This window comes from Mugil cephalus, chromosome 7 (assembly GCF_022458985.1).
Source record: "Mugil cephalus isolate CIBA_MC_2020 chromosome 7, CIBA_Mcephalus_1.1, whole genome shotgun sequence".
Taxonomy (NCBI): Eukaryota; Metazoa; Chordata; class Actinopteri; order Mugiliformes; family Mugilidae; genus Mugil; species Mugil cephalus.
Genome location: NC_061776.1, coordinates 7,988,963 through 8,013,768, shown reverse-complemented (window position 1 = coordinate 8,013,768; position 24,806 = coordinate 7,988,963). Strand labels below are relative to the sequence as shown.

Sequence of the window (24,806 nt, the reverse complement as noted above, 5' to 3'; positions counted from 1 at the left end):
CACTTTTCTACAAATAACCCTTACAGTACATGCATCCAATAGCACATGTAATGAGTAAGTTGCATGTAATTGCAATCCTACACACACACACACACACACACACACACACACACACGGATGGGCACCGAGTCGTTTTTTTGTCAATGGCGCCTTTTGTTTCTTTTATCTCAGCTCTCAACAAAGCATTCCTGTGTACAGAGAGGAAAGAGAGAAGGAATGAGGGAGAAAGAGGAAAGTAGGAAAAGAGAGCAAGAGGCAGAGGGGGAGAGAGGGAGATCGGGAAAACAACATTCAGCCCTCCTTTTGTCTGTCGAAAGAGAAAGTTTTGATGCCGTTTTTGGATCCGGCTCACTGCGGGGCTGTACAGTAAAGTTGTGGTTGCCATGGAGATGGAATACATCCGACTGGAGAGGTTGGTCAAAAATGTTTTCTTTTCACTCTCATTTACTCCCATTTCCTCTATTAGTTATCTGATACACCCCAGTACTGGAGTCTTTTTATTTATTTATTATTTTTTCTGGTGTGTGCGTGACTTCATAGGATGCAGTTTTCAATGCTCTCATTGTAATTATGAATCTTCTGAGGGGCTCACCCTTGCACAATCACAAAAGTGGGATGCAATTAAAGCTGATTGGTTATGTAATGCCCATGATCAGCATTGGAAAAGGTCTATTTAGAGTTACAATATGCACTATGATCAAACGTACGTGGACATGCCTGCTGCTGTAATTGTTTATTATTTTTACTCTGAGCAAGGAGCTGCATGTAGTAATAATAATTCAAAATAAAAGGTTGAATGTAAATTTAGCTCAGCCCACTGTTTTTGTACTTAACCATCCGTCCCTGAGCCCTGAGTTCAACATCACGCAAGGAAGGAACTGAAAAGCTGACCACTAGCCATACCCATATTGCAAAACATACTTTTAGCATTTGTTGTATTTCCTTGCAAACTACACTGCTTTACTTCTTCTACTTTTTTTAAAGATCTTCAAAACTTATTTGCATGTGACACCATCACATTTGGCCCCCTATCAAGTTGCATAATTTTGCACCCAAGACCCGAACATGAGGCTGAGATTCTCACTATAGAATTGTGCATGAAGCAGTTTAAACGAAATAAGACGCTGACCATGCACAGATGCACCATTAGGAGTCAAATAGTATATACACGGTAGTATATCACTTACACAGACAACTTTATGCAGAAAACATGTATGCAGGTTTTTGATTTCAGGACAAATTAACTTTATTACTAAGAACGTGTTTACTTCTTCCATCACACTGCTGGATGTCTTGTGAGTACAGCCTGGAACACATAATTATAATGCAAATAGACATCCACTAACTTTTGATCAGATAGCTAGGTAGTCTTTTCGACTTCTACTTGAATTTAACTGTATTCTCTGCCCTGCTGCAATGTGTGTGAGAAAGGCCCATAGAGATCTCGTGAGGAGCCACAGTTTTAAACCACCTGAGAAAAAGTTTGTGCAGGATCTGATTGTCACCCTGAAAAAAGTCCAGGGCACACACAAAGCCCAACTGGCCCTTTACCCACTGAACTCTTACTGCCGTGTCCAGTTTCCAGTGAGAAGTTCACTCTTTGTCCGTTAAAGGCCTTTCTGGTCAGAATCATGAACAGTAAGTACAACTTTATCTAGATAAACGACCAAAGGTTTGTACCTTAATCCACTCATTCACGTTTCTCTTCTCTCCTCCGCCTCACAAATGAGTCTCTGTGTTGATTGTTTGTTTGGTAACTGCACTACATCTTCATCCTAACTCTCCTTTTTCTTCTCTCTTCTCCCTCTCCTCGTCCTTATCTGCCTCTTTTGTGGGTTGCCTTCTCCTTTGGCCTGCGTGGCTTGTTTAACGTAAGTGATCGAGTGCAAATGATGTGGAAGATACAGTAAGTCACTGTCTGTGTGTGACACAGGTGGATTGCAAGTGTCCTAATACGAGCTTGTATTCATGCAAACATTCTAGAGTGTAAAACCACTAAAAACTGATTTTACTTCAACATGCATGAAGCTGTTGGGGGTGGGGAACATTTGAGTTTCGTTTTTGTTGACTAAAATCTTTTGAACCTCTACATGGCTTGCAGATGTTGCAATTTCCGATGCATTTAGAAATCTTCTTCGTTAGATAAGAATCCACAGCCACACAAAAGCCATAGTTAAGGTTCTGCATCAGATCTGAACCTTACGTCAAAGCGTAGATGTGCAGCACCTTATCAGAAACTACACGTCTCACGTAGTTTCCTGTTTTATTTTGTTAAGTTCCTTGGTTTCCTGTCTTGTGTTGGTCTCTGTGTTTTCCCTTGATTGCTCTGCCCTCATTACTGTGTCTCCTCATAGTCCTGCTTTCCCATTGTTCCCTGTTGCGTTTTCATAATCACCTTGTCTTCCAGTCTTGTATTTTGCTGCCACCTGCAGTGCTTTCTGTTTTTCTTGTTTTCATTATTTATTTATTTATTTTTTCTTTGTTTCATCCTGCCTCATCTCGTGGAGTCTTGCACATGGGTGGCTGAACAGACATGGATAATTCTACTTTCTACACAACATCAGCTCAGACATGGTTCAGTTTTGAACATTTTGAAGCTTCAACATGAGCCAAAAATGTCCGATTTGCCACTGCAGCAGTGCAAAGCCAACTTCAGGTTGAAATTTGTCCTTGTAAAGCTGTGCAGGCCTCAACTAAGCACTTGACAAATTTGACTTTTGTTCCAAACCTTAAAGAAGAAGTGAGGAGCTAAGAACCCAGCATGTAAGCATAGTGTCACTGTTGGTCTTGCGTTGAACGTAATGCTTGTGTGACCACACAAGTTGTGTGTTAATTAATCATTTTTAGCTGTTAGATCAGGCCCCTGACAATAGTCCAATCTATCGCCTGCCATTTCTTTTTTCAGTTTGTTTGCTAGACTGTGACATTTCTGTGGTATTGGTTGCTTTCTGTGGTTCTCAACCGCTAGTTCATGTTCCAACAAGTCGACAGAGACTGACAAGAAAATGTGTCACTCTTCTCAATAATTGTACTTCTTTTTACACTGTCATTGTATCGGAAACCTACTTTCCAAATTGCTTAAAAACTCCACTGAAAAAAAGTGTGTAAAAGAGGAAACATGTGAGGAAATGTCTGTTCTTCCTGTTTCTCTGTTTCTCTGTAATACGCGTCATTTCTTCCGTTATATTGTGACAAAGATGACAAGGCCAGAAAATTTTAGTAAAATTTTCAGAACAAACAACGTGGACCGAAATCATTCAGATTCCTTTTGGGCTGGCATTTATTCTGGATGGTTGGACATCTCTATCAGCAATGGGGGAAATCCCAGGATTTACAGACAATACCAGATACCAGACGTGTTCAGGGGGAAATTATTCTGAAGTTGAGAATGAGAGTGTAACTCCGGGAAAACAGAAAAACGAAAGAGGAATCCAGACTGTTGCATTTACTGTAATAATTTGTATTGTAGTATGTGATTAGTGGGCGGGGGGGCTGATCAGTGTCAGTCTAAGTGACACGCGTGATCTCTCCGACGGATGGACATCGTCCGAGATCAACTTTATATTTGATGACTTATTCCATTATAGTTTCCATAGAACTTAAACATAATTAAACATCACAATATGAATAAACTTCTTCAATAACTCCTGGAGCCAAATGCACGAACAGTCTGACTTGGTAAGGATTTGTTCCTATTTAAAGATGTACCCTTCAATTGGACCCAGCATACAGTCTGCTATTATGGCCTTTCATGTTAGAATTGATCTGTTTTACTGATTGAAACTTCCCACTTAGTAATTAAACTTAAATTATATCTTAAAGTTCATTGACAACAGAACTTTTATCCAGCCAGTTTGAGTCATGATCTCCAAAATCCTTAATGATCCTTAATGAAATGAATTTAACTTCTTTTCTTTTTACCCACCAGATGACATCCGCCACACCCCCTTCCACCCGCAGCTCGTCCCCTCAGAAAGTTTGCCACTCTCAGACGCAGACAGACGTTTTAAAACCCTTGCTGGGGGGTGGCTTATCCGGCGGGGGTGGGAGTCTGAGGAAGAGGAGGAGAGTCCTGTCCAAAGATGGGCGGAGCAACGTGCGCATCGAGCACGTCAGCGGACGGAACGCCCTGTACATGCGTGACCTCTGGACCACGTTTCTTGAGATGCAGTGGCGCTACAAGTTCTTTTTATTCACGGCCACATTCGCAGGGACCTGGTTTCTGTTTGGGGTGCTCTGGTACCTGGTGGCGCTGGTGCACGGAGACCTGCTGGGTGAGAAGGCAGGGGGATTTTACGTTTTAGTCTACATGTTCCACTCGTCTGACTAAAGAGAGTTCTCATAGGGGAACTTTAGGGAAAGCAGTTTCAATAGAAACTGACATAATGGTGAATCTGGAATTAACAGGACTTTGTTTCTGGAAGTGTGAACATTTAGTGTATTTTTTATATATATATATATATATATATCCACACATGCATACAAAAAAAAAAAAAAAACTGTTGAAACAATATGCAAAACCACAGGGGGTGACAAACTCTCATCAGGCATCTTCTCAGGAACTATAATTTCTCACCTTTGCAAGCTTTGAGTTAGCAGCAGTAAATGACTTAAAATCAAAACTGTGTCTGCACAGACACTAAATAGTGATAATATATGATAATATATGTACATATACTGTATATAGATACCCACCATGTATATCTAAAAATGCTATGACACTGATAACATCTAACCAACAGTCAAGCAGTAGCAGTTTAAGCACTAACTTCCTGACAGCTGCTTGCACATTCTGCATACTGCAGTATATTTCTCTGGCGCCAGTCACATGTATTCCTCTTTCACACACAACACAAGAGACCACATGTTAAGTGTGAAAGACAGATCTCAGGGGAACTGTGCATCTGCATACACAGCAACAGACTGAGGGTAAATTATTTCTAGAGATGTTAGATGCTGTTTATTCCATACCCTGACCTGCATAAACCTAGCCCAATAAAGAAATGTTAAATGCTGCATGTCAATCTGTTTCACTCTTTAAACAAAAAAAATATGAACACTGGCGCAGGTTACAATAACCTGAATGTTGCCTATGTTGCCTTTTCAACTCTGTCCCTCCAGAGTTTGACCCTCCATCAAACCACACGCCCTGTGTGATGCAGATGCAGACCCTAACAGGAGCGTTCCTCTTCTCCCTGGAGTCCCAGACCACCATTGGTTACGGGTTTCGATGCATCACCGAGGAATGTCCGGCTGCCATAATCCTCCTCATAGTCCAGCTGGTCCTCACGATGCTCATGGAGATCTTCATCACTGGTACCTTTCTGGCCAAGGTAGCCAAAACATAACTGCAAAGTGAGATAGAGTGAAATGAGAGTAGTCTCTTGAGAATAGCGATGTATGCACCTTTCATTTCTCACAAATGAGACTTTAGGTTGTCTAAAACATTATCAAGTAAAAGCAGAAGTTTGTCTCCGGTCTTGAACAGCTCAAGCGTAACTGTATTAGGTTCACTGCTTTGTGTATTCATCTGTTTCCATGTTAAGATGGAGCAGCGGCGGCTCAATACTTAGGCACTGGGTTGCCGATGGTTACTGCCCCAACACGGTCAATCCGTGCCTTGGGCTCCCGTTTGCTCCTACCCCCGGCATCCTAATAAAGAAAACCCCAAAACAAAAATTTACTCAATATATACATGTGAAGAAAACAAAACAAATGCATGAATAATGTCAAAGATTGTCAGGATGACTGAGTTCTCCATGATCAGGTTGCACGGCCAAAGAAGCGAGGTGAGACTGTGAAGTTTAGCCAGCATGCTGTGGTGTCGACCTTCGAGGGACGACCCTGTCTGATGATCCGGGTGGCCAACATGCGCAAGAGTCTTTTGCTTGGGTGTCAGGTAAGTTGTCTGGAGATGGAGATAAACAAGAAGAGGTGTTAAATTCAGGCCTACGTCTAAAGAACTGACTGTGAAGATGATCGTGAAACTGTGAACCAGTTTAGCCGAAACAACTTCTCCTCAGGTGACTGGAAAACTGCTCCAGACGTCCCTGACCAAGGAAGGTGAGACGGTTCGCCTGGACCAGAGAAACGTGCCCTTTCAAGTGGACACTGCCAGCGACAGCCCCTTCCTCATCCTGCCCCTCACCTTCTACCACATCATTGATGACAACAGCCCCCTGCGAGCCTGGGCGGCAAAAGGTATGTTTGGTGGATGACGTTTTGATATCATTTCATTGCTTCTAACTGACTTGTGTGAGGTTATATTTGTACATCCTCTGGAAACCACCGTAGTTTCAAAACTCTTATCTGTCAGTCATGCCACTGTGGACACTACTGTTCTCATTTTGGTTTCTTTTAAGGAACTCTGTGGGTCTGTTGTGTTTTTCTCTAAGGCAACAACAGTTTATTTTGAGGAGAGATTATAAGGTGTTATTTTAACAGTTACTGTGTGACACGTTTCTATGACAAACTTGAGTCCATTTAACACTACATGTGAGAATACACAAAGTATATCTGTATCAATACAGTACGACAACAAAACATGTTGTATCACGTCGACAGGTGGAGGTCCCAAGTCAAGTGAAATTCTAATGAAACATCAATTTCCACATTTAAGAGGTATCATATGATGATTAATAATTGACTAACGAATGAAAACAAAATAATGCATAATAAGAACATACTTTGTGATACTGACACAGAGTTTAAAAATGTCCCCGCCTTAATCTTTTGAGAATAGATGTGACAAGAACTGCACAACACAATATTTCCTCTTTTTGTGCTTTGCTTCACTTTTCAATTGCTCTAAGAGAAGTTTCCCAACGTGACCATACCTTTACGAAATCAATACAGTGAATGCATCATTTTACTTTATACTTTGATCCTCCATTTGGCGTGCGTTGCCACATACTTGTGTTTTATTTCCCATCCATGCCAATGTTGGTTTGCATCCTTGTGTAGATTCAGAACATGCAACCAAATGCTCAAGAGCATAATAAAAGTCTGGTGTGTTTTTAAGTGTTTTTGTTTGTTTCTCCGTCCATATTTCCTGTTCATGCTGCCATCTCTTCCCGTCTCATTTACCTACACCAGGTGGTGGCTGGACAGATCCAGAATTGGCCGACTTTGAGCTGCTAGTGATCATGAGTGCCACGGTGGAGCCAACCTCGGCCACCTGCCAGGTTCGCACCTCCTACCTGCCGGACGAGATCCTATGGGGCTATGAGTTTCCTCCCGTGGTTTCCCTCTCCCCGTCAGGCAAATACGTAGCGGACTTTGCCTTCTTTGACAAAGTGGCCAAGACCAGGTCCACCCCCATTTTCAAACCAGCCAGCCCTCAGCATGGGTACCAGAGCAACGGAGGCGGAACAGTGCCGGAGGTGTCCGACCCAGAGAAAATTCGCTTGGAGCAGAGCTACAGGGAGCAGCGAGGGGAGGACCGTGGCCGAGTCAGGGACACTCCTCTCAGTGTCCGCATCAGCAATGTTTGAAAAGACAGTCTGCTCAAGAAGGGAATTTTTCATAGAAAGCAGCACAGGGAGATTGTCAAGGTCCATATCAGCAGAAACATATCAGAACAGGTGGTCTTTTTAGACAATTTTGAACTTTTATCAGATGAATATTAGGGACAAACAAATATGGAAGACTGTGGACTACTCAAGTTTGTCACTGCGTGTTCACTGCAAAGGCTGGACTGTATTCATATGATGGTATAACGCACAGGCTAACTGCATCTTCATACGGCTGTGAGTGTGGTGAGAGCCCATTGACCTTACACTACTATACTATTTACACATTTTTCACTAAAAAATAATAGGTCAGAATATTTATTTACACAGAATAAACTGAAAAATAAAACATGACGTGGAAAGGAGATGGAAACCTTTGTTGGCTCTTGAGGGATTTCCAGAGAACTTAAAATGCTTGGTTAGAAGAGTATGAAGAGGTGTTAAGAACAGTATGACAATGTGAATAGAAAACGCGCCCACCCATTCAGAATAGACCTCAGAATACCTCATCAAACATTTACATTTCTGCTTTACTTGATCTGTCGGTGGTGGAAACCGGAAACAAATATGACTAAGACCTGTATAGTCAAACACATACTAAATGTGTAACATGTGCTTGTCGCAAGCACATGGCTCAACTGGTTCTTCAGGTCAGCAGTCCTAAACTGACCCTGTTTGTACATGTTTTAGTCAGATACAGATGGTTTGAAAGAGCAGATTAGAGAAAGTGTCCGTCTAATAATGGAAAGCACCTCTCTCAGCATATGTCTATTAAAGGTTTTCAGCCATCCAAGTGAAGGTACAACCATAGAATGACAAACAAAACATATTTAAATGACTTTCTTTTGAGCTACTGAAGATGTTATAGTCCAGTTGAACTTTACTTCAGTTTATGTTTTGTCTGTACCTTGACTTGAATGTCTGAGAACCTTCACAGACATGTGTTTAGAGAAGACCTCAGATGTTCTGAAGAAGATATTTGGTGGTGAAATGTCCACAAGAAACCCAACAATATGCACTACTGGTCAAAAGTTTTATAAGACTACAATATTGTCTCATTTTACTCTGCAGTGAAAGCATAGACCAAATAAACAACTGAACTATTTAACCCCAAAATATATTCTAAACCTGGAACTCATCAAGTAGCCATCTTTGGCTGATGTAAGATGTGAACACACTTGTGACATACTTTCTTTCTTGAACGGAAATCAAATATTTTTCAGAGATTTCTTCCTAATGTTGTTGCAGAAGTTCCCAGAAGCGTGTGTCACTTCCTTTCACTCCTTTGCTTTCACTCTTCTGTCCAGTTCATCACAAACCAGCTCCACGGGGTTAAAGAATATAGACTGGTCTGTTGAGACTGTTGAGGTAGTTCTGGTTTAGCTTGCACTAAAGTTTAGGGGCATTATCTTGCTGTAGGTTGAAGCCCTGACCAACTATACCAGAGGATACTGATGCTGTTCTAAAACTTTTGACCGGTAGTGTACCTTCTCTGAGCAAGGAAAATGGCCTACTTCTGCGGGACATGGATGGGGTGAGCTACGCTCGTAGCCGACACTGGTGCGAGTCATCTATACGCTCTGTTTCCTCTTCCTGATTCACTTTCTATTGGATCTAGAAGCAGCCAAAAAGAGTGAGTCAGGAAAACGCCACTTCCAAGCCGACTAATCCCAGTTTCCGCTAGGGTCTGCATAGCCACAGTTCATCCGGCAGCCAAAGAGGTTTCACCTTCAGTCCAGTCTCACCTGGAGTTTGGAGTTTCTCACCACTAATGGGTCGTAGGATATCAGGATGATTAATTGCAGGTGAGTGTTTGAGTATTTGATTACAGACCTTAGAAACATTTGAGTTTCAAGGGGCCACCACCCACAGATGTTCCAAATCAAAAGCTAAACACTCCACCAGTTAGACGTGAAGGAGCTACTTGGATGATGGTGAAATGTCTCAAAATTCATCCTGTTGCCTTTTGTTTTAGATATATCGTGATCTTCATAGACACATTGTTCTTCTGTGTACTGTATCTCTTGATGGTGTGGGTATTTCATGTTATGTATAGCTGTTAAATGTTTCATGATGTTAGCACTTTATGTGAGCACATGTTGTACACCAGTACTTTAGGAAGGTATGTGTAAAGTGTGTAATACTGCTAAAGGTACTTAAACAATGAAAATCACTGGATGTACATGAACTAGAGCACTTTTTAAAACCGATGATTCCTTTCTATAAAGCTAACTGTAACCTAATTGTAATAGTGTGTCTATATCTAAGTACAATAAATTCTGTCTGTGTTATAATGGTATTCTTGAGGACCCAAAAGCTGGAGATAGATAATAACCAGTTCTAGTGGATAATTTGTCATTTATAAAGTTGCAAGATGGAGATGTGTTTTGGTGGTTGAAGCTGAGTGTGAGTCAGGCTGGTGGCTGGTTGGTTAAACTGAACAGATTTTGCTGTTGGTAGAGGTGGTTCGATTCCTGTGGCGCCGAGAAACAAGTAAGTGAAATTGCACTAAACAACAATAAATCACAGGGTGTGTTTGTTGAGGTTGTGGGTCCTCCCCTTTCCGTCACCCCTCTTCTGTTTAACAAGTGCACCTCCTGATTTGTGGTGATGAGCTGCACTTGTCCATAACATGGCAACAACTGTGATTGGTGCATGAGGGGGAGAAAACGTGGCAAAGTATTACAGACCGCCTGAATGCGTAAGTATTGCACAAACACACTCACTACTCCGCTGAAACATAACAGTTACAATCCAAATAGTTAATTAACACCTCCGAAAACATAGTTGAAACGGCTGAAACTGAAAGTCAAACTGACGGGAGATGTGAGTGATAGTATAGAAATGCAACTCCATGTTTGCCCCTCATGCCCCACACTCCTCTACTGTTTTATTCACTATATGTATTCAATTGTTTGCGTGTGTGTGAATGCTAATTGTTCATATATATATTATGGCAGGAAAAATAAATTCAGGAAATTAATCTTTGAATATATTGAATGAAACCCTGAATATATTGAATGAAACTTTGAATATATTGAATGAACTTTGACTGATGCCATGAAGGCACTGCCACCATCTTGCATTTGTACCTGCAGCAAAAATGAGTCAGTCAGCTTGGGATTTGGTTGCGGTCGTTGTTAATACCCTGGCGAATGCTTTTGGCTTTATGAATGTTTACTTTTATGTGCAATGAAGCTATGGTGACAAGGTAATTTCCCTCGTGGATCATTAAAGTCTGTCTAAGTCTATTGTTGTGGATTCGCTGATCGCGGCGAATGTTAGCATTAGTATATACATTCATTTTGCCATTAACGCTAGCCGGAAGCTAACACATATTTGTATAACAGTGTTTTCGGTAAATAAAACTACTTTGTAAAGTTTGTTTGTCCAGTTTTACAGTTTTTAAATACTCTAAGCGGATCTGAGTCAGAGTTTTTCAGTAGTAGCGGGGGCAGAATACAAAGTTTCATTTAATATTGTAACATCCAAACGGACGTTAAAGGATGAGGCGAAGTGGTCAGAAATATTCTCTTTTAGTTGTCCGATCAGAACTGGTTACTGTCGGCCGCGACCACGCCAAAAAACAAACAAACAAAAAAAACACAAACTTATCTGACTGCCTTCACGTCTCCCTGACCCCCTTGCACACACTGTTAAAGTGACCTCACACTCACCCCTCCCCTACGCTTTATAATGCCCTATGAATGCACTCATAATATTTTATAAGGTGTCTGTAAAGCATTATAATGGTCATTATTACCATCTATACATATATACATATACATATTCTGTGTGCTGACTGATCGCTTCTAAGTTAATGGAACATTACGTACATAGGAAGTGTACACAGGAACTTCACCTAGAACGGGGTGTTACGTAGTTTAGTTCCTTGTTTTACGACGATTTGTGAACCATGTGTGCTTTTGTTACTTTTTTACTCCTATTTTTTCTCCTATTCACCATAATACAAGGTAAAGAACCATTTCCTTTTCCTTATACATATTGTTTCCTTGTTGTATTGTAGACTTATTTCAGTGATTGAAAGTAAACAACTACAAATCAGTTGCTTTATTTGCTGTTCGTGTTTATCTTGAGTCCTTATTTGCATTGAATATAATTTAGTATTGCCAGGAAAACAATTATTTTACTTCAGGCTCAACATAGAAACATAGGAAGGGCTAGCTCTATTGAAGACAAGATAATCTGAGATCCCTTTTACGTGACAGCTCTGACAGTGGAGTGCACCTGTGGCATGTCTCCTTTGTATGTGTGGCAACTAAAGTAGAGTTGAAAATTACAGTGAGCGGAACGATTATTAAACTTTCTGATTAAACAACAATCCAGATGTGAGACATTTGTAAACTAGTGTCAGTCTGAGACGAAAATTTCAGTCACCCTCCGTGTTTCACACACGTCTGTCTGTGTGTGCGTGCAGTAGTTGGTATTTTATACATACAGATTGCATTTATCTATTGTGAGTAAAGAGGTGTTTTCGTTGCACATGACAATCAGTCTCGCATGAAGTGTACATGTAAAAAAAAAGACACACAGTTTATATACATACTCTGTAAAACTCACTTCCCTTTATTTTCTTTGCTCTGGGAGTTTAATCTAAAATCACCGCACACACTCATAAATCATTTCCTGACTTTGTGTCTTGAAATGGCGGCAAGTTGAGAATTTTATCACTTTCGTTTGTTTTCAAAGCTGAGACTTGGTGGCAGAACTATCATGACACCTTGAGTAATATGATGGTTTTAGCTTTGTAGACTGTACTTGTTGGTGGGATCAATAAAACCTGTCAGGTACATCCAGTCTTTCAGATATAATAACTGTCCTCTGCCTCAGCTGCTAAACTGACATACTGCAGCATTTTGTGCTCATTTGCCTCCTTGATGGCATCCTCTCAGGGAACTGTCTGCTCAGTGATGTAGGAAAGCTGGAAGGAATTAAACTAGACGGAAACGTCTGGTCATAGGGTGGTCATTGCTATCTCTGGGGGAGTGGGGTGCCTGACTCTGTTCAGGGTTTTGGGTGGCAAGTACTCAGCTCTTGCCCCTAACGAACATGGGTATTGACAATCAGCCTTGAGTGGCTGGTCCCACACCAACCATGGGTGTGCTTGAGTGTTGCTGGGGTGGGGCACGATGGGTCTTTTCCAAGCCACAGATGTAGATTTGTGGGAGAAGGCAGCGAATCATATGTGGCTCCAACGATGAAGTTCAACCTGCTGGATTCCATGCTCATTAGTTTGCTCCATGAGAGTTTTTTCCTTCTCTATACCCTCCCACCTCATCCAGCAGCACTATTTGGCTTGTGCTACAGTCTTGGAATGTCAAGCAGGACATTTTATTGTGGTAGAAGGTAAATATTATTTACTTCTCCTGTTGGTGGTTTTAATGTTGAGGCTGAATGATATAGATAGTAGGGTTCCACTGAACAATACTTTCCTTACACTTGTGCTGTAATTAACATGTTTGAATAGTGTAGGAGCCAGCAGGAACCAAACTGTGTGGGCAGGTGTTTCACGCTGTTGGAGGAAGTGGTTTTCGAACATACATACACACACTGAGGTGACATTGTGCTATGATTGTTGCCTTTTGTTTGTTGTCATTGTGAGCTGTTATATTGGATAAAATCGGACACAAATCAGATACTAAGGCAAATACAAAAAATAAATGAACAGAGTGTTTAACTGCGAGACCTGTCTCAGATTTTAATTCAGCAAACAAGGCAAGGTGTGCGTCAATTACGTTAATCAAGGGCTGTAGCATCTCAGTGGCTTTAAGTTTTGGCTTAGCCTTTACAGACAATTGTAATAACTTGTTAGCTTCCATTTCTTCACATTTTAACTAGAAAATAAATAAATTATATTCAGGATCACCACACTAAATAGTAAAAATCACATCACATATCCAAATCTTTCTACAGAATTGTTTTGTAATGAGGGAAACAATCTATGATTTTCTTAGACATTTTATCCATGAAAACCTGATACAAACAGATGAACCATGCTGTTATACTTGTATTATATCATAGTATGATTTCTGTAACTCAGAGACTCAACGCTGTAGAATTTTAATGTTAAACAACAGCTTTTAAATGTTCTTTTCCTCAGTATGTCGTGGTCTAACAATGTCATAAAAATCAAGGCTAAACAATGCAATAAGTCAGACATATGTGCAGTAGACACATGTCTGCCATAAAACAGAACTTGGACAAACTGACATGGTCACTGTTTGTTCACATGTTTCTTTGAGGCTCAGAAATATTTGAAAGATAAATGAGTCGTACGTCTGAGAGCTCTGTCGTAACAAATGATGGAACGAAAAGGAAGAAAATAAAAGCAACAGACACATCAGTGGTTGTTTATGATGAAGAGGTTTCACTGAACAAACAGCTAAAAAAATTGTTGATTTGAAGATGATTTTGATAATAGAAACATGGGATGATAATACAGAGTAAGATGAGATTCGACGTCATTAAATTGCATCAGTTTTGCAATTTGTTGTTTTTCCTGTGGTGACTTGACAGAGAGGACGACTGTAGAGAGTCCACTCTCATTATGTTTAGACTTTTACTGACCTCTTTCTTTCTCTGTCACTTGTCATAAATACACACTGAGTCAAAGCAGGTAAAGATGTTTTCAGCTACAAATGAGAATCCACTCCTTAACAAATCCAGATGAGATAAAGATACATAATCATTATTTAACTGATCATTGACATTGTGTTGGAAGTTAGGTACAGAAATACAGTATTTATGATGATCTAATTTCATTATTATGTATCTACTGTTTTACAGGGTCCAGTGCTGTGACTGATGTGTTTGTGAAGAGAGGAGATGATGTACTTCTGGAAGTCATGGATGATGCTCCAAAGAAATTTCTGCTTCTTGTCTGGAAATTTAATACAAGCAATGTTTTAGTAGGATATTCACTTAGTGGAGGATCAACAGTCTCTGAAGGTTACACTGGAAGGGTTGAGTTCTCTGTGGGAAATTACTCAGTGAAATTAAAGAATCTACAAGATGCCGACAGTGGAGTTTATACAGCACAAGTGACAGGAGCTGAACAACAACCAATAGCTAAATACATGGTCACAGTTCAAGGTAGGTTTCTGAACATTTCACACACTGACAGAGAACATCTGCTGTCATGTTTGTAAACCTCCTCACACCTACTTTCCTCCATCAGGTCCAGTGTCCCCAGTTGATCTGAATCCAGACTCTGTGTCCAGCAGCTCAGACTCCTGTAACCTCACTGTGACCTGCAGCACAGAGGACTCACACATCAGCAGCACTTTCACATGTGACAATCAAACCTGCTCTCAGGAGGGAGGAGACCAATCAAAGGTCACCAACTCTGGTGCTTCCCTCCGTGTCAACCTGTTGAATGACACAATCATCTGTCACCATAACAACCAAGTCAGCTGGACTCAGAAGAATATGACACAGATTCAGGATCTCTGTCTCCTACATGCTGGTGAGACTGACTGACTGAATACATAATAACAACTTATTATAACTAATAAGTCAGTATTTTCAAATTTTAATAGCTTGGTTATTCTCATAAGGGTTCAATTGAGCAATTGACATGTTCCTCTTTACTGCAAAAAAGACATTTGTTGTCTAGTTTTGTTTCCTAAAACTTTTGTATTGAACTAATTCTAAATATAAACCGAGGCATCTGTAAAGACATTTAGACTCAGAATCAGTACAGTGAACCAGTAAATTATCCACTGATGCTGTGTTTTGTTTGGCTTTTCTTGTAATATAATACCCACTTGTAGTGAGTACAGACTCTAACTGTTCACCTCTGGACTAAACATCTATGTTTCTGTTCATCGCCACAGATTAACTAGGAAAACTCTTTTATTTCTAAATTTTTAGGACATGGTTGGTCAAAGGTAAAACTTCCAAGACACAATGTTACAATAACACAAGATGAACTATATAGAGTGACTGAAACCAGGCATCATTTTTGAGACTTTGAATCCTGTAGCCCTTTGACATCCTTTGTTAAAAAGGGCATTATAAATAAAATATATTATTATTATTATTTAATCCTATTTTTGTTTTTCTGAACAGATCCTGAATATTCCCGCAGTCATAACATTGCCATTTTGATAGGGATACCTGTGGTACTTGTTGTCCTTGTATTGCTTGTTAGATATTATCGCCATCGGAACAGTGGAAAATGTAAGTCCAAACGTTTATTACATCTTGAATTACAAAGTAGAAAGATGAATCTATTTTATTACCTGCTGCCTCACACATTAATACTGTTTGTGTTATTAAACAATCCAGTAACACTAATCATACAGTTAAAGTTATTCTGTATTTAGTCTTCATGATAGTTTACAGCTGTTCTTCAGAAACAACTAATGTTGAGACAAGCACCTGTGTTTTAGAGCCTCTAGTCTATGTGCTGCTTTAAGCTCATTCATTCTCTGAATCCTTCACTTGTGATCACCCACATTAGAAAACATCACATATGGAGACTTTAAGTGTGTGTCTGTGTGACATTACAATTATTGATACACTTTACAATTAATGCATGACATTTGAACTCAGTGTAACAACTTGACATGAGCTTAAAAAAATAGACTTGAATCTAATAATCATTCATTTCCTTATCTCTGATGTGCAGATGACAGACAGGACACAGAAAATACAGTGTATGCAGTTCCTGAGGTAAGTGTCTGGTTTTCAGAATTTGGGATGTTGAGATTTTTGTTTTTTACAGTTTTACTTTGACTAATGTCTCCGCCAACGCTGGCCTGGTCAGCAAGCAGGTGATCGGAAACTCCTACGAAGGACGCCCCATGACTGTCATTAAGTTGCACATGTTAAAATTAATGCACAATTTTTCATACATTAGCTCCAAAATACTAAAAAAACGAGGTGTGAATTTTTCACAACTACTAAGCTAGTTGGAGGACAAACTTACTGGTGCTGTTGTGGTTTGTAGCTAGAAGGAGTTTCCACACTGCACCTCAACATGTAGATGCATTGATGAGTTGATGAGTTTAAATTTCAGTCAAAAGTAGCTCTTCCAGTGCTTTCAAACCAATCAGGAACATGTAGTCAGACAGTCAGTGAAGGGCAGAACGAGACCTACAGAGGTGTGGTCCCATCACACACTGCTCAGGATGAAGCTTTTATTGAGGTACTTCCGCTGAGCGGCAGCGCAATTAGCATATTACCTAAATATTTAGTTTAGCCAAGTGCTACATTTAATATTTATATTTAAAAATTTGATTTAATATTTACATTTAGATTTAACATTTAGTAAATGTGATAAAGTGACTTGAAAATTCACACTTCATTTTGTTAGTATTTTGTAGCTAAATGTAGGAAAAATTGCGTGTTCATTTTAACATGCACATACACACATAACATACACAAGTAACTAATAAATTCTTGATTTGTTTTTTTTTGTTTTTTTTTTTTTTATTGTGTATGTACCCTGACTTCTAACCAAATTAGCCTCTGTCATTTTATGTAGTTAATATAATACTGTTCAAGTGAGTATTTTTCTGATACATTTCATTTAAGTTGTTACTTGACAGTATGGAAACAAGATGTGACATCATGGCAACTACCAGTTCAACTGCTTCATGAAGCGTCAGTAGTACTGTGTATGTAAAGGGCGTGCATGTTCAGCAATGGTCTCCTATCTAGCTGTGTACACATCCATTAATCCTTGTGTGATCTGCGTTGTGTCCTGTGGTGGACGAAGAAGGACCAGGTTGCTGGTTGCTCATTTAATGTGGACAGGATGGTGGACGTGTTCCCGAATAATCAAATCAAAAGAAAAACCTAGCGCGAACTGAGATGCAAATACTTTGCACAGCTATTACAGCTCTTGAAAGTATCACCAAAATGTTTTTCAATAAAGATAAGAAAATAAATTAAATAAAAATGTATTCTTCACCACATATGAATTGTTAACCTATTAAATGCAACCAGTTTTATAATTATTATGAAAATATGAACAAAGTGCACATACCTTAACAATTACATGAAATGGCTGCTAAAAAGTTTGCAAAAAAATCAACTGACCAACACATTGTCTCCATGTTCACAGTACTAATCACTGTAATTGTTTAACATCTGCATTCTTGTAAAACCTTGATAAAAGTGCATTTGTGACCAGCAGAAAGAAAATACATTACCTACACCTCCTCAGTGAGCTTGGCGCGAAACAATAATTAACCAAACAAATCAACCACCAGATAACCACAGAAATAAATTGGTCGCTCATTGGTACAAAAACTAAGAATAACGTTAGACTAAGACTCAGACCCAATCCGCATTCATTCTAGGGAGGCAATGCAACGTCTGCCTCCTACATTACAATCGCTCTGTGTTTATTCTTCTTCCTCCGCCTTGTTCCTAGGAACTGTCCCAGAGTTTTGAAGCGATATGGATAATATTATATCAAAACATGTGTCTCGGTCGGCATTGGTCTGCAATGACTTTTCTAAGCAATTGATCGAAACGGGTGGGAATAAACGACAACAAAGCGAGGGGTTTTTTCCCATTGAATTCAATGGAGAAGCCCGAATATTCCAAAATCTACTCACTTGATTTGCTGAAAGATTACTCCGCCAAGCTTTGGAGTAGAAAAATGATTGAAAGAGTTAATATGAGGCATGATAAGTGTGGCTTTCTCTTCCACAAAATGGTGTTTTGATACCTGCCACAGTTTGGTCATGGTTGCAGTGTCTGTTTGGTGAAATTTTGGAGAAAATCTCGTTTAACAAACATGAGAGTTTATGGCTCCACTCTAACTCTAGTGGGTGGGGTTCTCAGTTTTTAACGAAGAGGTGTTCAAAGCTCTGTGGTAGCCACATTTTTTGAGCTACCGAAATAAAATCTAGATAAAAATGTAGGAATTTTTGTTGGCTTTTTGATGTTGAGGTCTGATTCCTGTAGGACCTATGGTTTGGACTCCAGTAGTCCAAAGTAGTCCCGCCCCCCCCCCCCCCCCCTCGGATCGCAATGGCAGCATTGCCTCCCTCAAAATTTCCACAGGAATTTTCGACAAGTCTTTTTCTTGTCTTTTGTTGTCATGCACATCCAAGTGTCGATTGAACACTTGTTAAAAATGTTGACTGTCTTTTTTTTTTTTTCTTCAAGGTTGGAACCTCCCAAAATCTGAATCAGCGTTCAGCTGATGGAGACTCAACTCTTTCTCCAACCTCCACCTACTGCTTGGTCGGGCCTCATACTGGACCAGAAGGATCCACTAAGACTAAAACCAACATTCAGCCAGAGAGTCTGTATGCAACGGTAGATAAGGTTGCCAGCTCCTGAGAGAAATCATCAGGATATACATCATATATTCTACATACTGGTGTTAACATAAGCCTTGCCCTTACATGATCTGGGCTTCACAGATTTGGACCAACAGTAGAAATTAAAGTTAGACTGATGCATAAAACCAAAGCAAAGTGTAACAAACAGGATCATCACTGTAGTGAAGACCTTATACAATGCTTTACACATTTCCACAATACAAAAACAATATGTTGTGTTGACAAGAATGTACTAAATGATTGTTCCACTTCATAAGATACTTGAAGTGAAGCTCAAAGCTGAAGTTACTGCTACCAAAGGAGATTATATTTTAATCAAATCATATATTAACACATACAAGGATTAAATTCAATTATGTTGTGGTTTGTAGGCAGATTTTAACGTGTAGTTGTGTTGAATAGTTCCATTTCACATTCAAGCACATTCCTCATAAACTTCAGATATCTGTTAAATAAACTGATCTATACATTTCAAAGAACAGAAAGAATGAAGGAATACGTTGTAAACACAACAAAATGATGATCCTGAATTGTTTAGAAATGAATTTACAGTAAATGAATGTGGGCTTGAAGCCAGTGCACTGTAAGATAGCAGTATCCTGCAGTATTTACATTTCATGTTTTATATATTTTCATTGTATTTAAAATATTCAGTGTTTGTGTGTGTCAGTTTATTTCACAGCTAATTCTACTGCTGCAAAAGAACATATAGGACACAGAACAGTCAGCACATGCTGTTTTGTACAGGTTTATTTTGATGGTTGGATTAAGTGACATGTGGATGTGATATATTACTATATGTCACTATATTCCGTATTTGTTATGTTTATTTTATTTTATTTTATTTTTTGACTTTTTTTTTTTAAAGATACTTGAAGTTTAGGTCACAGCTAACATGACTGCAGTTAAGGAATACTGTACAAACCTATTTTTCTAAAGAGTAGTGTCATGATTATGTCTGTGTCATGTTTTGAGGTTCCTGTTTTTTTATTTTGTTAAGTTTTTTTGATGTCCTGTCTGTTGTGCATCCTCATGTGTCCCTTGATTGCTTATTGGTTTCTCCCCATGTGATTGCCCTGATTTGTCTCACCTGTGTCTTGTCATCCCTCTGCCCGTGTGTATTTATAGCCCTGCTTGGTCCCTGTCGTGTCCTTGTGTTACTTCCATGTCATGCGTTCGTCCCCATAGTCCTTTGGTTTTTGTCCTGTTTTCTTGCCATGTTCATATTCTAGTTTTTCTTTTTGTCTTTTACCATCCTGCCACCACTGCCGCACCTTCTGTTGGAGTTTTGTTTATTATTAAAAATACCTTTTTTCCTCAATCTCCTGCCTCATCACCTGTTTTTGTCCTGCACCTGGGTCCTCACCTCCCTCATCTCCACATACCTGACAGATAGATAGCATTTATACATAACATAACACATTTTTTAGTTCGGTCTGGTCCACGGATCTAAAGGAGTGGCTGTAGGAGTAGGGGTGGATGAGTTCTGCGATGCAGAGTGGAGCTTGACCATGGAGGGCTCTGTAAGCGAATTTCCCTTATTTCCCTTTAATGTGGCTCTTATGATCATGCTAACTTTGCCCTCTGAACCTCTCTGTCCCTTTCTGCTGTTTTCTTCTCACTTTCTCTGAACTGATTAAATGACTTTGATCCATGACTGAAGTTTGATCAAACTTGCTGTTGAGCTCTCAGTGAACAAGTTAAATTAATGACAAATATATTTTCCCAGAAAGACGTTTTAGATTTATTTGTAAGTGGTCAACACTGGTGCCAAGTTCAACTCCAGAGGCTTCACAACCAACAGCTGACACGGACAGGATTTATACAATATGTTTATTAATATCTGTGGAGTTACCATCAGCTTGTCAAGTATGTGAGGAAGAGCTGAAACTAATATACTGTACAGTAGTTTTTGAAGTTTATTATGACAGAAAGATTACAGGACATACACTTAACTCAAAGACAACAGGGATGCATTCAGACAAACTAAAAGCAGTGATATAAGAGGAAAAAAAAAGCTGTAAGATTTTCACTACACACTGATGACGACAGACACCATGATGACCAGACCAACAGAGAACACGACTGTCTTCACCAGACAGATGGAGACACCATCAGAGAGACCTGCAAACATGAGAAAACTGTCAGAGCAAAACCACAACAGGTTCAGATACATGAACCTTGTCTTAGACAAGACCACTGTAGTTTGACAAACTATGGGCGTCTTATAGACATAGTGTACCCACAAAGCTAAAAACGCCCCCTATGGTAAACGTCTGTACCATAAATAATTAAACAGGAACTAACATGTCATTTTCTCTGAAGGAGCAACTCGTGTACATCCTTAAACTGGATGTTTTGAAATGGAACTTAAATCTTTCTTATTGGCTGTTTTTGTGATATATTCAAGTCAAATTCAAGGTAAGATCTTATTCTTGTGTTAGTAATAGTTGGTGTTTTTTTTATCTTTTTAATTTTAAAATCTGCTTTTCATACTATAGCTCTGAAATGTCTCTATAAATGACAGAATTGAGACAAAAAGCATGCAACCACAGGAGGAAGAAGCAGATATTAAAGTTCTATATGTCCAGAGTACGTTGAAACTGTAACTGTTTCTTAAGAGGGAGGACTAATGGTTCAGCAGCGTTTGTCTAGTTCAGTGTGGGACCATTTCCTCGGTGTACGGCTTAAAGTGGCGTCTCAATACATTTACAATTCTTCATGACAAGTTTACGGTTAGAACTTTACAACTAATGTTACTTCATCTCCTGATTGTTGTTTTCAAAGCTGAGATGTTGTGGCAGTACTATCGTATCACCTTAAATAATTAGTAGGTTTTAGCTTTAAAGAACGTACTTGTTGGTGGGGTCTATAAAACACGTTGAGTAATATCTGAGGTAGTTTAATATGTACTACATGGATACTATTTGCTACATATAAGTATACATGCATTGCATATTTTTAGATTTAGACATTTATTTTAACATATTTTTTGTAAATATTGTAATTTGATAAATTATTCCATGGCAGTTTTGTTATAAAGATACCATATTTTGTGTTTATAAAGAGTGTATAAATGTAGCATTTTTATAAATAGCAAATTCTTGTTTTTATGACAAATACAGCTTCATATTTACTAGGCATGTCTGATATTCACTTTTTTGCCAACATCCGATAGCCGATATTGTCCAAATTCTTAATTTCCGATTCCGATATCAACCATATGTTATACCGATATATGCAGAGGTTTTTTTTTTTTTCCTTGCCCAGACTAATTTTAGGTAGCAAGCAACCTGTTAGCCACACTAGCTACACTTGTTGTTTTTTTGGCTCCGGGTGCGGTTTGATAGGGTCATCAATCGCGCACCGGTAAATGTCTCAGGCCCTGGCATAGCCAGAAAAAAGACATTATGTGTGCAGCAACTACTGGGTGTGCCAAATTTATTTTCAACAGTGTTACACCTCCACAAACATTCAAAAGAATGCATCTCTCGAACATTATTAACACAGAACATATCCACACGTTGTGTGCGTTCTCATCAGTAATAGTCAACAGTAGTTCGCAGCAGGTCTAAACATTCACACATGACGTGCTCTCAAATAAATCAATAGCAAGGTAATACAAAAAGCACACTTTGTGTTCTCAAAAAAAAGAAAAAGAAAAAGAAAAAACATAGCGCACACACAGTCACTGCGTGCCCAATGAGATCAATATAGTGAAACATAACAGACACATGCGCGTACTCATGCGCTCTCACAGAGCCATAACGTATCCACATTACGCAAGAAAGCTAATCAACAAAGCTATTTAACTATCTGAACACAACTATTGGACTTAGCGGCAGAGTAAAGGAAACAACGACACACGATATTACCTGTGCGCACTGCGCAGCTCTCAATTTAAAGGGCAAGACAGTGTGGCTTGGCCTTGAACGTATTTATTATTTCCATCAGAGTCCAGTTTCTCTGCGAGCTCTTTTTCAAACATGAGCAACGACATGCTATTCAGTCTCTCTGTGAGCAATGTAGCTCTGTTGGCGGATTTAATCCTGTTTACAACTGAAAACAGGCGCTCCACAGAGCAAGAACAGATATTACAAAAATAGGCTAATATCGGCCTATATTATCGGTTGGCCTATATTATTGGACATCCCTAATATTGACCTGGTGTCTCTCTGTTAACAAAATACAAACTAAAATATCAGACATTTGAGAAGGAAAAGAAATCTCAAAAATTCAGGCCACCAGCTCAAGGTCAGTGCTGTATCTGAACATAAATTGTCATACCAATAACAAACAAAAAACAACCCTTGCCTGAGATGACTGCCTCAAGCCTGCGACCCATCGACATCACCAAACTGTGACATTCTTAATTTGTGTCACTATTCCAGGCTTTTATCGCAGCTTCTTTCTGTTCTTGTTTGTTTCGGGGTGTTTCTCCCCTCAGTTTGTTGGCAGTGCGCTTTGGGTCATTGTCCTGCTGCATGATAAAATTCCTCCCGAATAGTTTAGATGCATTTCTTCGTAAATTGGCAGACAAAATGTTTCTGTACATTTTACAATTAATTCTGCTGTTACCATCATCAGTTAAATCATCAATAAATATTAATGAGCCTGTTCCACAAGCGGCCATGCACGTCCAAGCCATGACATTACCTCCACCATGCTTCACAGATGAGCTCATATGCTTCGGATCATAAGCAGTTCCTTTTTTTCTCCTCACTTTGGCCTTTCCATCACTTTGGTAGAAATTAATCTTGGTCTCATCGGTCCATAAGATTGTGTTCCAGAACTTTTGTGGCTTATCTCTGTACTTCTTTGCAAATTTCAATCTTACTGATGATGAGTGGTTTGCATCTTTTGGTATGGCCTCTATATTACTGCTCTCTGAGTCTCCTTCGAACCGTGGATTGAGAAACCTTCACCCCTGCACTGTGGAGGTCGTTGGTGATGTCACTTACTTATGTTTTGGGGTTTTTCTTCACACCCCCCCAATATTTCTGTCATCAGCTACTGTTGTTTTCCTTGGCCGACCTGTTCGTCGTCTGTTGCTCAGTACACCAGTGGTTTCTTTCTTATTCAGGTCATTCCAATTTTACTATAACCAGTGTTTGTCCAATGGCTCTGATTGATTTTCCTATTTTTCTCAGCTTGAAAATGGCTTGCTTTTCTCCCATAGGCAGCTCTCTGGTCTTCATGTTGGTTTTTCCTCTTTAACAAGAAATGCAAAGTTTATAGGTTTCTACCCAGGCCTAAAAGTAGGCTAGTCATGCAGAGCTATTTAATGTTTTTACAATCAACCTTAAAGACAACACTGGTCAACAAGAAACACCTGTCAGTCACATGTTCCAATAGTTTTGCTTACTTGAAAAATGGGTGGGTTCAAACAAAGGGTGGTATGTCCCGAGTTGTTTAACACATCAAGATGTAAACACCAGGAAATAAAAGCTGACATTCTAAAGTCTTGTCTCATTCTCATCTTTGGATCTTAAACCCAAATGTCTTCAGTGAACAACAAAAACAATGGAATTTGCCTTGATGTTCCAATAATTTTGGAGGGGACTGTACAGATGGACCACACTTGTATTATACCATAGTATGATTGCTCTAACTCCGAGACTCAACTCTGTAAAATTTTATAAACTTCCTTTTCAAATTTCTTTTCCCAACCAAGGCCCTCAGTATGTTGTGGTCTAGCAATGTCATAAAAAACAAGGCTAAACAAAGCAATAAGTCAGACATATGTGCAGTAGACACATGTCTGCTGTGAAGCTGAACTTGGACAAACTGACATGGTCACTGTTTGTTCACATGTTTCTTTGTGGTTCCGAAATATTTTAAAGTTAAATTAGTCGTACATCTGAGAGCCTTCTTGTAACAAATGATGGAACAAAAAGGAAGAAAATAAAAGCAACAGACACATCAGTGGTTGTTGATGATGAAGAGGTTTCACTCAACTATTTCAGCT

The 24,806-nt window shown here is 39.3% G+C and overlaps 3 protein-coding genes across 4 annotated transcripts in view; 2 read left to right on the top strand and 1 right to left on the bottom strand.

The window, feature by feature from the left end:
* The first annotated feature begins 236 nt into the window (after positions 1-236).
* LOC125011395 (ATP-sensitive inward rectifier potassium channel 10-like) lies at positions 237-20,159 on the top strand. 2 transcript variants are annotated; one of them, XM_047590597.1, is made up of 11 exons: positions 237-412; positions 3,961-4,274; positions 5,122-5,333; positions 5,768-5,899; positions 6,024-6,201; positions 7,096-11,485; positions 14,319-14,624; positions 14,710-14,997; positions 15,603-15,713; positions 16,165-16,208; positions 18,660-20,159. In XM_047590597.1, exons 1-6 carry the CDS (start codon positions 384-386, stop codon positions 7,491-7,493), a joined length of 1,263 nt encoding a protein of 420 aa, XP_047446553.1. In that variant the 5' UTR covers positions 237-383; the 3' UTR covers positions 7,494-11,485; positions 14,319-14,624; positions 14,710-14,997; positions 15,603-15,713; positions 16,165-16,208; positions 18,660-20,159. The 2 variants fall into 2 exon arrangements, with proteins under 2 accessions (XP_047446553.1, XP_047446552.1); XM_047590596.1 differs by having other exon boundaries at positions 246-412; positions 3,929-4,274.
* A 495-nt stretch (positions 20,160-20,654) lies between these two features.
* Positions 20,655-24,806, bottom strand: part of LOC125011406 (SLAM family member 5-like) — a 40,442-nt gene continuing 36,290 nt past the window's right edge. The window contains exon 4 of the mRNA XM_047590618.1: positions 20,655-20,962. Coding sequence (XP_047446574.1) covers positions 20,871-20,962 — 92 coding nt within the window. The 3' untranslated portion in view covers positions 20,655-20,870. The remainder of the gene's footprint in view (positions 20,963-24,806) is intronic.
* The window catches only part of LOC125011397 (SLAM family member 5-like), a 36,707-nt gene continuing 32,869 nt past the window's right edge, over positions 20,969-24,806 (top strand). The window contains exon 1 of the mRNA XM_047590602.1: positions 20,969-21,259. Within this exon, the coding sequence (XP_047446558.1) occupies positions 21,202-21,259 (58 nt within the window). The 5' untranslated portion in view covers positions 20,969-21,201. The remainder of the gene's footprint in view (positions 21,260-24,806) is intronic.